The sequence below is a fragment of the Xenopus laevis genome, chromosome 4L (assembly GCF_017654675.1).
Source record: "Xenopus laevis strain J_2021 chromosome 4L, Xenopus_laevis_v10.1, whole genome shotgun sequence".
Classification (NCBI taxonomy): domain Eukaryota; kingdom Metazoa; phylum Chordata; class Amphibia; order Anura; family Pipidae; genus Xenopus; species Xenopus laevis.
Window position 1 is genome coordinate 128,084,412 of NC_054377.1, and position 12,162 is coordinate 128,096,573.

The following is a 12,162-nucleotide window of genomic DNA, read 5'->3' on the forward strand; positions in this document are numbered from 1 at the left end:
AGTGTACGGCTTATAGGGTTACCTTTGGTCTCTGTGCTGCCTCTCTGATTAATGCCCTCCTTGCCCGGGCTGTGAGTTTGGTTTGTGGCTCTCTCTTGGCAGGTTTGTTGTGGTACCATGTCAGAGAAGGTGTGTTTATACTGACAGATCATGTGACACATAATTTCACTAATTATCTGACTTCTGAAGGTAATTGGTTGCACCAGGATTTTTTAGGGGCTTCATGGTAAAGGGGGTGAATACATATGCACATGCCAATTTTCAGTTTTTTATTTTTTTTTCAATTCTTTTTTATATGTATTTTTCTAATTTCACTTCACCAACTTAGACAATTTTGTGCAGATCCATCACATAAAATAAGATTAGGAAACATTTAAATTACAGGTTGGAATGTAACAGAGGTAAAAAGCCAAGGGGGTGTATTTTAGCAGTTCTGACAAATAATTAAATGGCGATTGTTTACATTGACACCAAATATGACCATTTTTATCCATGTGTTTTTCTTCTCATGCCTTTCTGTTCCCTGAAACACTTCAGAAAGCCATTCAGCATTCGTAGCAAGGGCGAATTCCAGCACATACTTCCAGTGCCATGTTAAGTAAGGAGTGTATTTAGTGTTGGCATCTTTGTCTAATTACTACATTAGTAAGCCTTGCCGTCTTGTGCTTTGGTTTAACCCTCAACATTGAGTTGGTGACTTCTACATGGAGGGATTTTAGTTAAGTGCTAACACAATAGGAGTCATTTGAGCTGGAAGGCAGCAAACAAAGTGCACATTAATTACTCATTGGCCTCATTTTTGGCACTTGCATTATACCTTCCAGCCCTTAAACAATGATGATTACAGTGTCCCCTAAAAACCAATCAGCTTTTAGTTCATTTAGAATAAAAATTTTTTTTGATATTTTTGGTCACTGCTCTATGGTACACTTGCATATTACTGTATTTTACATCAAAAATAGTAGAGAAATTTCAAGGATTCTGGATCACAATAGCCAATGCTGGTCCAAAGAAGTCAAACCAGGTTCCCCCCCAGGTATAGTTCTGCTACAATCCAGTCTGCAGCCTCAGGGCTGCAGACTGGATTTCCCTATGTTAGTTGTATTATTGGTGCTTGTGGAGCTGACAGTTAGCATGTATAACTGGCACCCTGAGCAGCGTGCCCTGCTAATCCTTTCCTGTACTGTGTTTCACTTAGAATGTGTGGCATGCCCAAACATCCTACATAGTGGATTGCTAATCTCATGCCACTTATGATTTGTAACATAATAACAATAATGCTTCATGATCCAAAGATGTTTATAAGAACTAAGCTCAGAACCTGTCCTCAGATATAAATATATGTGATCTTAGAGCTGTAGGTCTCCTACACAAAATGTGTTAAGCTCACTGGATGCACGCACAGTCACATAAGCAAACACATTTAAAGGAGAACTAACCCCTAAAAATAAATATGGCTAAAACTTCCATATTTTATATACAGAACTTATTGCACCAGGCTAAAGTTTCAGCTTGTCAATAGCAGCAATGATCCAGGACATTAAACTTGTCACAGGGGGTCACCATCTTGGAAAGTGTCTGTGACACTCACATGCTCAGTGGGCTCTGAGCAGCTGTTGAGAAGCTAAGCTTAGGGGTCGTCACTAATTATCCAGCAGAAAATGAGGTTGGCCTGTAATATAAGCTGATGCTACAGGGCTGATTATTAAATTCTGATGCTAATTGCACTGGTTTCTGTGATGTCATGTAGTAATTATCTGTATTAATTACTAATCAGTCTTATATTGTGACATTTCTATTCTATGTGTACTGTATACTGTGAGTGGCTCCCTAAGCTCAGTAAGTGACAGCAGCACAGAGCATGTGCAGTGAATCAGCAGAAAAGAAGATGGGGAGCTACTGGGGCATCTTTGGAGACACAGATCTTTACTGCTAAAGGCCTGTGGTTGCCTCAGGCTGGTACAGAGGCCCAAAACATAATGTACAACATTTCTAGCTACTTCTATAGTATAACTTTCCTTGTCCTTTAAATATCTGTCTACTGTGAACAGGCCAGGTGCAAGCACACCCCGTGCACCCAAAGTGCTTGTTCTTTCACTTTCTATTTACCCAGTTTTATTTTTACACTCAACAATTCCTGTAAAGGAATGGTTCACCTTTAAGTTAACTTTTAGTATGTTATAGAATGACTAATTCTAGGCAGCTTTTTTTTTAATAGTTAAATATACTCTGTAAGGCTACAAACTTATTGTTATTGCTACTTTTTATTACTCATCTTTCTATTCAGGCCTCTCCTATTCATATTCCTGTCTCTCATTCAATAAGTGCATGGTTGCTAGGGTAATTTGGCCCCAGCAACCAACCCAGCTGAAATTGCAAACTAGAGAGCTGCTGAATAAAAAGCTAAATAACTCACAAAGATAAAAAATGAAAACCAATTTCAAATTGTTTTAACATATCACTCTCTACATCATACTAAAAGTTAATTTAAATGTGAAAACACGTCTTTGACATTTTTTCTATCAATCAGATGATGGTTTGGGATAGGGATATGTACTTGGGGCCCTCCCTAAGTCAATGGCAGCCAGGGAGGAAGTTTTCTAGGGCCAGTTTTTCCCATCTATCCTTGTTTCCCAGGGACAGGCCTGGTTTTGAGACCTTGGCCCCTGGATAATGAGGACAGATTAGAATCTTACATTAACATTGCTTGGTGATACACTTATCCTACATTTTACAGACATTTACATTTTCTCTCTTTCTTGGGGTGAGTGACCCCCATTTGAAAGCTACAAAGAATCAGAAGAAGAAGGCAAATAATTAAAAAAATATAGAAAATAAATAATGAAGACCAATTGAAAAGTTGCTTAGGATTGGCCATTCTATAACACAGACTCACACAGACTCACACAGACGCATGACCCCAAACGCAGGTGGGACGCAGCATGTTGCATTTCACCTGTGTTCAGTGAATACATGCGTCTGTGTGAGTACAGTCCCCATCACAATAATTGAGTGTGTCTATGCCTGCGATTCCCTGCGGCTGAACGGAAGAAAGCACAACACAGGGGAGCGCAGGAAAAACCGCCCGTGTGTAAGAGCCCTTACACAGGAACAGCAAGCATTTTAGCTATACTTTCCCCATTAACATGATAATCATGTATCCCATTCAGGTTGAATCATTGCAAGTCAATCTAAAAATAATTTTGTTATTTTTTCAGGCTGCTCCAATCTACACCGGTCTGAGAAGAATCTCTGGCAGCTCTTTATAAATACCTCATTACTAGGAAAATCAATTCCTTCGGGGATTTGTATCTCAGTTTTATCCAGGAGAAGCCTTTGGCTACTGCTATTCCATTGGCTTATATTAGACAAAACAACTTGATATCCTACTGTAGGCAAACATTAATTTAATGCTGATTTATACAACATGGCACTCTGTTTATTTAATCACAAGCCGCTTCTACTGCTGATAGAATAAAAAAAAAAATGCCATCAAAGCAGGATTCCTGATGCTTCTCTGTATCTGCTATAATATAGGAAGAGTTAATAGCATATGTGCTTGTCAGATTGAAGTTTGTCATTTTTTGTCTTCATTAATACGTGCGGTTCCTGTGCGTTACATGAGTCTGTGTGTGTAGGTGGCACAGAGAGAGAGGCAGTCAAGCAAGTACAAGTATCGAAGGTGTGTTTGCCAAACAGTAGATGGTAAACTCTAAAATAAATCCTTGCTTGTTTGCTAATATTCCACATTCTCATAACTTCTGCAAAGACAATAGAGATAATTTCCTCAGCTCCAGAACGCTTCTCTTGTATGAGCACATGCGCTATCTCCTGAAACAGTGACAGGAAAGCAGTGGGAATTTAATAAGCCTTGTGACAAAGGGAGTAATAATCATGAAACAAGATACAGGCAGGCAGGAATTAAGTTCATGTTAATACATCTTCCAGTCACATTTACATAGATTGGGTTCATTTTTGGCAATTGTTCCACACAGGCACAACTACAGAGGTCACATTGATTTTAAAGGAGAAGGAAACCCCCAGGGCGCTAAACCCCTCCCCCCTCCCCTGTGCTGCCCCCCCTCCCTCCTCCCCCCTGGCCTACCTGTCCCCCTGGGCAAATGCCCCTAACTTTTTACTCACCCCTCTGCGCAGGTCCTGTCCACGGAGTACGCAGTCGCCATCTTCTCCCACGCGCGTCTTCTTCCTGCTCTGATCGGCGTTTTCTGGCGCATGCGCAGTAGGAACAGGTACCGGTACGGCTCTACTGCGCATGCGCCGAATGTCACGAAGTTTTCCGATTTCACTTCGTGACATTCGGCGCATGCGCAGTAGAGCCGTACCGGTACCTGTTCCTACTGCGCATGCGCCAGAAAACGCCGATCAGAGCAGGAAGAAGACGCGCGTGGGAGAAGATGGCGACTGCGTACTCCGTGGACAGGACCTGCGCAGAGGGGTGAGTAAAAAGTTAGGGGCATTTGCCCAGGGGGACAGGTAGGCCAGGGGGGAGGAGGGAGGGGGGCAGCACAGGGGAGGGGGGGAGGGGTTTAGCGCCCTGGGGGTTTCCTTCTCCTTTAAGTAGAACTGGAACCTTCAGACTTGACTCTTATGGGCAAAATAGAAAAGACCATCAGACATTGAGGGATATTGGGACTGATAACATTGAAAATAAGGTAATGCATTGCGCGTAGCATAACATGTGCAAGTACCTTTGCTAAATTTACCTTGAAAGTCTTTTTTTGGAGGATATTAACCCACCTCAACCTAGACTTTTTTTTAGGGGGGGGGGGTGGGGTAATCTCAAATATATCTAAAATATACTTTGATTAAAAAATGTGTACCTTTTTTATAAGAAACCTGAATGTATGCAGTGAAATTCTCCCTTCATTTACTGCTGTGGATAGGAATTGTCAGATGGTCCCTAACTGCTGAGCAGGGAAACAATCATACTTATGAACAGCAGGGGGAGCTTTGTTTATGATGATCTTAGTCTTGCAAAGATGTTTAATAAAGTTACAAGATGGTGACCCCCTGTAGCCAACTTTGAAAGCATAAATTATTTATTTGATTAGGCTTGTGGTGCAGTAAGTTCATGTTTATGTTTAGTATACAAAATACAGCATTTCTAGCCTTATTCTATTTTAGACTTTTCTTGTCCTTTAAAGGAAAACTATACCCCCCAAACAATGTCGGTCTCTATAAAAAGATATTGCATAAAACAGTTCATATGTAAAACAGCTTCATGTTAATAAACCATGTTCATAATAATATAATTTTATAGTAGTATGTGCCATTGGGTAATCATAAATAGAAAATTGCCATTTCAAAAAATAAGGGCCGCCCCTGGGATCATACAATTTACTAGTCACACAAACATGCCAAACAACCTGATCCGCGACCCGCTGACCATCAAGAAACAAGAAGTGCTGTCATTGTAAACTGGAAGTGACATCATTAGAAGTAGGCGTGATCAGAAAAAAAAGAAGTAAAACAGGAAGTGCCCCCAGTATCTCACAAGGTTAGTGCAGTTTAATTCTGCAAAATGGTTTGGTTCTATACAATACACAGCAGCATGTAAGGGGCACATTAACTTAGCTCAAATGAAGGAATAGAATAAAAAATACTTTGAATTTCGAAGGTTTTTTTTGGCTACTTCGACCATCGAATTGGCTACTTCGACCTTCGACTACGACTTCGAATCTAATGCTTCGAACTAAAAATCGTTCCACTATTCGACCATTCGATAGTCGAAGTACTGTCTCTTTAAAAAAAACTTTGACCACCTACTTCGCCACCTAAAACCTACCGAGCATCAATGTTAGCCTATGGGGAAGGATTTAACTTCGAGAATCTTGGATCTTGAAACTTTGTCTACTATAAAATCATGTAAACATTAAATAAACCCAATAGGCTGGTTTTGCTTCCAAAAAGGATTAATTATATCTTAGTTTGGATCAAGTACAAGCTACTGTTTTATATTATAGAGAAAAAGGAAATCACTTTTAAAAATTTGAATTATTTGAGTATAATGACTTCTATGGGAAATGGCATTTCTGTAATTTGGAGCTTTCTGGATAATGGGTTTCCTGATAACGGGTCCCATACCTGTACTGTAAGCTATACTTAAGGAATAGTAAGGGTTGTACCCAATATTAATACAAATGCAACCCTGCACATACATTAAACTTGTAACTGGATATAAACAAGTAACAATACCTGATACTTTATGTAACAAAATAATGAAACAGTGACTTATTCATATCTGTTTTATATTATTATTTTTATTGGGTATCATTATCCTCTCTTTTATCAGGTTCTCAATTCTCTGATGGAACTTCACTGGTCACCTTTCATGTGTCTTCCTTCAGCGTAGATGTCTTCTTTTGGGCACATTAAATGATCTTCCTTAGTTTTCCCATTATATGACATTTCACTAAGAGCACAAAAATGTCAGAATAGCAATTTATAACAATTTGCATAACACTAAATTACACCTGTATATCATGTGTACACAATGGCAGATATGTTTTTGAATATATTTGAATTGCATACTTTCTTTATATTGCAATTTTTTTTTTTTTTTAATTATATGTTCTACTGTGCACATTTTATATGAGCACAACAAGTCCTTGCCCTGCAGAGCTTACAGTCAACAAGTGGTGCATGAGGTGTCACATACCTCCCAACTGTCCCTTTTTTGGAGGGACAGTCCCTCTTTTGACAGCTCAACCCGCAGGCCCTCATTTGTACTGGAAAGTCCCTCTTTTCTCTGCACTGAACAGCCAGAAAAAGAAACAACGTTTCTCACTTAATTGACTTTTAGCAGAGAGCCCAGAACAGCTAACAGGTGCAAATAAGATACTTTGTAACAATTTTGAGACACAAAAACACAGTTTAGATAAGGAGAAATATTTTCAAACTTTCATAACCTGCCAAATTTTGTAAAACGAACATGGTAATTAGGGGGTGTGGCCACAGAAAGGGGTGTGGTCAAAAAATTGCTGCGCTACGTGCGGAAAAAATTTTTTGTCCCTCTTTTTACTTCCAAAATGTTGGGAGGTATGGTGTCATAAGATTAAATGATTTGCATAAGGACATAGCATTAAACCTAAGGCCATCACTATTATATTAGCCACATAGCTGTAATTATCTGCTTAAAGTCAAAATCCAAAAATACTTCATCTCCAAGCTGTTGGGGTCCAATTCAAATTTGAAGATTTCATGGTTTGCACTAAGTTTCAGGCAAAAATTAGATTTTTTTCTGAACAAATTTTATCAAGTTTTTTCAATGATAAATAAGGTCAAATCGTGGATTCTAGTTTGGTCTGACGAGCTTTCCCCTGAAAAAGCTACGTTTTTTTCTGAGTTTTTTTGCACTAAAACCCCGAAACCATAGAAAATCAGTACGGACATCAGCGCAGACACTGGGACTTTCCCCATTGACTTCGAGACCTAGAGATCTTTTAGATTTTGGATTCGGTGTTTTTAATAATTCTCAAAAAATTCGTAGGTTTTTTTTGCTCCAAAAACTACAAATTATTCGAGGTTCGGATATTCGGAGCTTGATAAATAACCCCCTAAATGTTCTAAGCACTTGTGTATGGTATGAACTGTTTTGTCCATGTTAATATGTACAATCATGTTTCAAAGGCTTGGTACCCAATAGAAAGAATGCTTAGGGTATATATATTTCTGCTGCACCATCTTTTTGACAAATCTCCCCATTGTGAAGACAATCTGAGCATTTACATGGCGGTGAAAAAGCTGTGTCACATTTGAGACAGTGGTAATTTGCTGGTTCTCCACATAAACCTTAGTAATATATCCATGTGAGATTTCTATCATATGTGTATTTCATGCTAAACAGGTTTTACATATTCTTTTTAGAGCTTTCTTAATCTCCTTGTTCCTAAGACTGTAAATGATAGGGTTTAATATAGGAGTGATCACAGTGTAAAAAACAGAAACTATTTTGTCTTCTGACAATTGATAGTCGCTTGTTGGTCGAAAGTAATTAAAAAGGAGAGTTCCATAGAAGATAAAGACCACTGTGAGGTGGGATGTACATGTGGAAAGTGTTTTAATCCTACTAACTCTGACCTGATTGTTTAGCACAGTGGTAAATATACTGATGTAGGGAAAAAAAGTTATTATGAAACAACTTGATCCAAGGGATCCTCCGAAAATAAAAATGATTAAGGTGTTGATGAAGGTGTCAGTACAAGAAATCTGGAACAGCTTAGACAAATCACAAAAAAAACTGTGTATAGTTTTTGAATCACAAAAAGTCAACCTCAGTGTGAAAAGTGTATGCAGCAATGAATATAACAAGCCCATAAGCCAAACACCCAAGGCTAACTGAACACAAGCTTTCCAAGTCATTCTTTGCATGTAGTGTAGGGGATAGCACACAGCAACATACCGGTCGTAGGACATCACAGCCAGTAAGACAACTTCAGATGTAGCAAAAGAAATAAAGAAATAGATTTGGGTAATACAAGCTGAGAGGGAAATCATGCTGTTACTAGTGTTTAAGTCAGAAAGCATCCTTGGAGTGGTGATTGAGGAAGAACAAATGTCCAGCAAAGCTAGATTTCCAAGGAAGAAGTACATAGGGGAATGCAGACATGAATCCATGGTGATGATAAAAAGAATGAGAAGGTTCCCAATGAGTGTAGTTACGTACAAGAGGAAAAAGACCATGAAGAGAATAAGCTGATTACTCTGATCATCAGACAAACCGGTGAGAAACAGTTCCAAAATCACTGTTTGGTTTTCTATTGTATACATTCAGCAGCACTACAGAATGGAAACAGAATGTAAAAATGTTCAGCAGCAACACCTGGAAAAGTTTGAGATTTTCAAATAAATGCATATATGAGAGAAAAAATATACTTGTGTTAGATTGTATACACAGGTGCTGCTGTGCCCAAACTCTTAAGGTAATATCAAGTACCACTAGTACTGGAGTAATATATACGGTACTCACTTTAGATCAGTGATCCCCAACCAGTAGCTTGTGAGTAACATGTTGCTCCCCAACCCCTTGGATGTTGCTCTCAGTGTCCTCAAAGCAGGTTCTTATTTTTGAATTCCAAAATTGGAAGCAAGTTTTAATTGCATAAAAACTACGTATAGTGCCCAATAGAGGCTCCTGTAGGCTGCAGGTCCACATAGGGGCTACCAAATAGCCGATCACAGCCCTTATTTGGCACCCCAAGGGATTTTTTCATGCTTGTGTTGCTCCCCAACTTTACATTTGAATGTGGTAAAAAAGGTTGGGGACCCCTGCTTTAGATAAAAGGCTCTATTTATCTCAGTATTTCTAATATCCAACTCCGAATTCCAGAATGGACCTTGATTATGAAGAAAATAGGGCCGGGCAAAACTCTGAAAACTTCTGAGCTTTCCCCGAAAAACTCAGAATTGTTCGAAGTTTTCCACAAACACGAAGATTTTTTCGGAGTTTTCTGATTTTTTTGCTCCGAATCCTCGAAATCATTGGATATCAGTACGGACATCATCGCAGACACTGGGACCTTCCCCATTGACTTATACAGGCCTCCGAGAGCTTTTAGATGCCGGGGTTTCGAATTCTGAGTTTTTCGACCATTGGACTTTTAATCTAGAATAATTCATATTTTTTTTTGCTCCAAAAACTACAAATTATTCGGGGTTCAGATATTCGGAGCTTGATAAATAACCCCCTAAATTATCACATATCATTCATACAAATGCTATAAAGAGCATCTACCAATAAAACTGAAATAATTTATAATTTTTTAAATATGAAGGATATTAAATAAAAGAAGGAAAATAGAGTAAAGAACAGGGTGACATGCCAAAGTACCAGGGGGTCACCTCGTGGACCACTTGACCCATCTGAGCATAATTCTCATCATCGGTAGGAGGCCCAGTCTGACAATGGCACAGCATTTCTAAATCATCCATATGTGATATTTTAGACTTGACCATGAACTTCCCTTAGATGGAAATACTCAATACAGGTCGTACTGCAACAATTACAAGTGTGTTGGGGCTTTAAGGCTTCTCCCACAGTATAAAATGTTTTCAGACCCCCTTAATTAATAATAAGGCTACAAAATGAGTATCAAAAGTAATAAGCATCGAACTCGAAAGATTTTAGAATGAGTCACAGTGTAGGAAACTCTGACCTAGAAGCATACAGCAGAGCAATAATTATTTCTAAGAATTAACGGTATTCTCTAAGAAGAGGTTCCAGTTTAATTGGTTAAATAGAACTTTTTGTGCCAGAAATCAATATTTGGGGGGTTATTTATCAAGCTATGAATATCCGAACCTCCGAATAATTTGTAGTTTTTGTAACAAAAAAACAAAACAAAAAACGCATTTTTCCAGATTTATTAAAGTCTGATGGTCTAAAAACTTGAAAACTCTAAAATCTGAAACCCCCGGCATCTAAGAGCTCTCGAGGTCCAGTATAAGTCAATGGGGAAGGTCCTAGTGTCTGCGCTGATGTCCGTACCGATATCCGATGATTTTGTGGTTTCGGCGCAGAAAAATCTGAAAAATCGTAAAAACAATTAAGAGTTTTCGGGGAAAGCTCCGAAGTTTTTGAGCTTTTTTCTTCATAAATAAGGTCCATTCAGGAATTCAGAGTTGCTTGGAGTTGGATATTAGAAATACTGAGATAAATTCGGACTTTGATAAATAACCCCCTTGATGTTGAGTGAAGTCAACTAATTTGTATCTCCAACTTTTTGAATGGAGAGGTTCTGGTCAAATTCAATCATGACATCATTTAAACTTTCATACAATTGTATGTATTGCAAGTGTAAACATGGTTTATCTGTACCTGGTACATTATCTGGATTTCAAGCCAGTATGTATTAGGATCTTGATCTTCTCTGTGTATGTTATGCATGTGTTGCTGAGCGATTCTGATTGAAAGGAAACCTGTGCAAAATGTCTGCAGGCCAGAAGTCACAAAACCTACATAGTGTGACTGGCTGTGTAGTGTTCCACTGTCGAGGAGTTGGGAGTACGTTATTTTTAGTAGATAAATTCTACCAACAAGCGTTGCTGAGTCTCCCCTAAAGTGCCGGTGTACCCACTGCTGAAGTCATAACCAAAGATTGATGTGAACTTAATTTGCATGAAGTATTCTGTTACAATTGGTTTTTTGGGGGGGGGGGGGGGTTTAAAATAAGATTAGCAGCAAAATTTAGAAAAAAGGACGTTTAAGTGTTGGGGGCAGTGGCAATGATCCAGAGATTCCAAAACCCCATATTCACAGAAGGACAATAATACTATTTCAGAATACCTTCAAGCTATGTTTGTTCTCTGAATGCTTACAGCATACTCTACAGTTTTAGTTTTTTTGAAAATTGGTACAAATTATCGATTTGTTCTTACCCTTGTTAAATACATACACCACGTCTCACTGTTTCTGAAGAACTTCCTACACTCTTCATTCATTTTATCCATTAAATATCCTACCTACTAATGTCTTGGGATTAATTAGTCCTCTAAAACATTTGTAATTACTAACCTTATCAAGACAATATGCAATATTAGGCTTAGTATATTTATGCACATATTTAAACATTTCTGGGTAAATGTTAGAGGTTCATAAGCTCTAGGTTAAAAAGTGGTGCTCCCAAATACCTTAGTACCCAACAACCACCAATTCTCTAATTTGATCTCCACTATTAAAAGGCATGTAAAGTCTAAAATAGAATAAGGCTAGAAATGCTGTATTTTGTATACTAAATATAAACATGAACTTACTGCACCACAAGCCTAATCAAACAAATAATTTATGCTTTCAAAGTTGGCTACAGGGGGTCACCATCTTGTAACTTTGTTAAACATCTTTGCAAGACTAAGACTGTGCACATGCTCAGTGTGGTCTGGGCTGCTTAGGGATCGTCATAAACAAAGCTGCTTGAGTTCTGCATGGCTGGGAAGTAAGATGGGGGCTCCCCCTGCTGTTCATAAGTATGATTGTTTCCCTGCTCAGCAGTTAGGGACCATCTGACAATTCCTATCCACAGCAGTAAATGAAGGGAGAATTTCACTGCATACAGTCAGGATTCTTATAAAAACGGTACACATTTTTTAATTAAAGTATATTGGAGATACTTTTTTTTCATTAAAGAAAGTAAAAATGGGATTTTT

General features: G+C 38.5%; 1 protein-coding gene across 1 annotated transcript; it reads right to left on the bottom strand.

Moving 5' to 3' along the window:
* Positions 1-7,854: 7,854 nt before the first annotated feature.
* Positions 7,855-8,790, bottom strand: LOC108713572 (olfactory receptor 1019). Its single transcript, XM_018257128.2, has one exon. It carries the CDS (start codon positions 8,788-8,790, stop codon positions 7,855-7,857), a length of 936 nt encoding a protein of 311 aa, XP_018112617.1.
* Between the last annotated feature and the right edge of the window lie 3,372 nt (positions 8,791-12,162).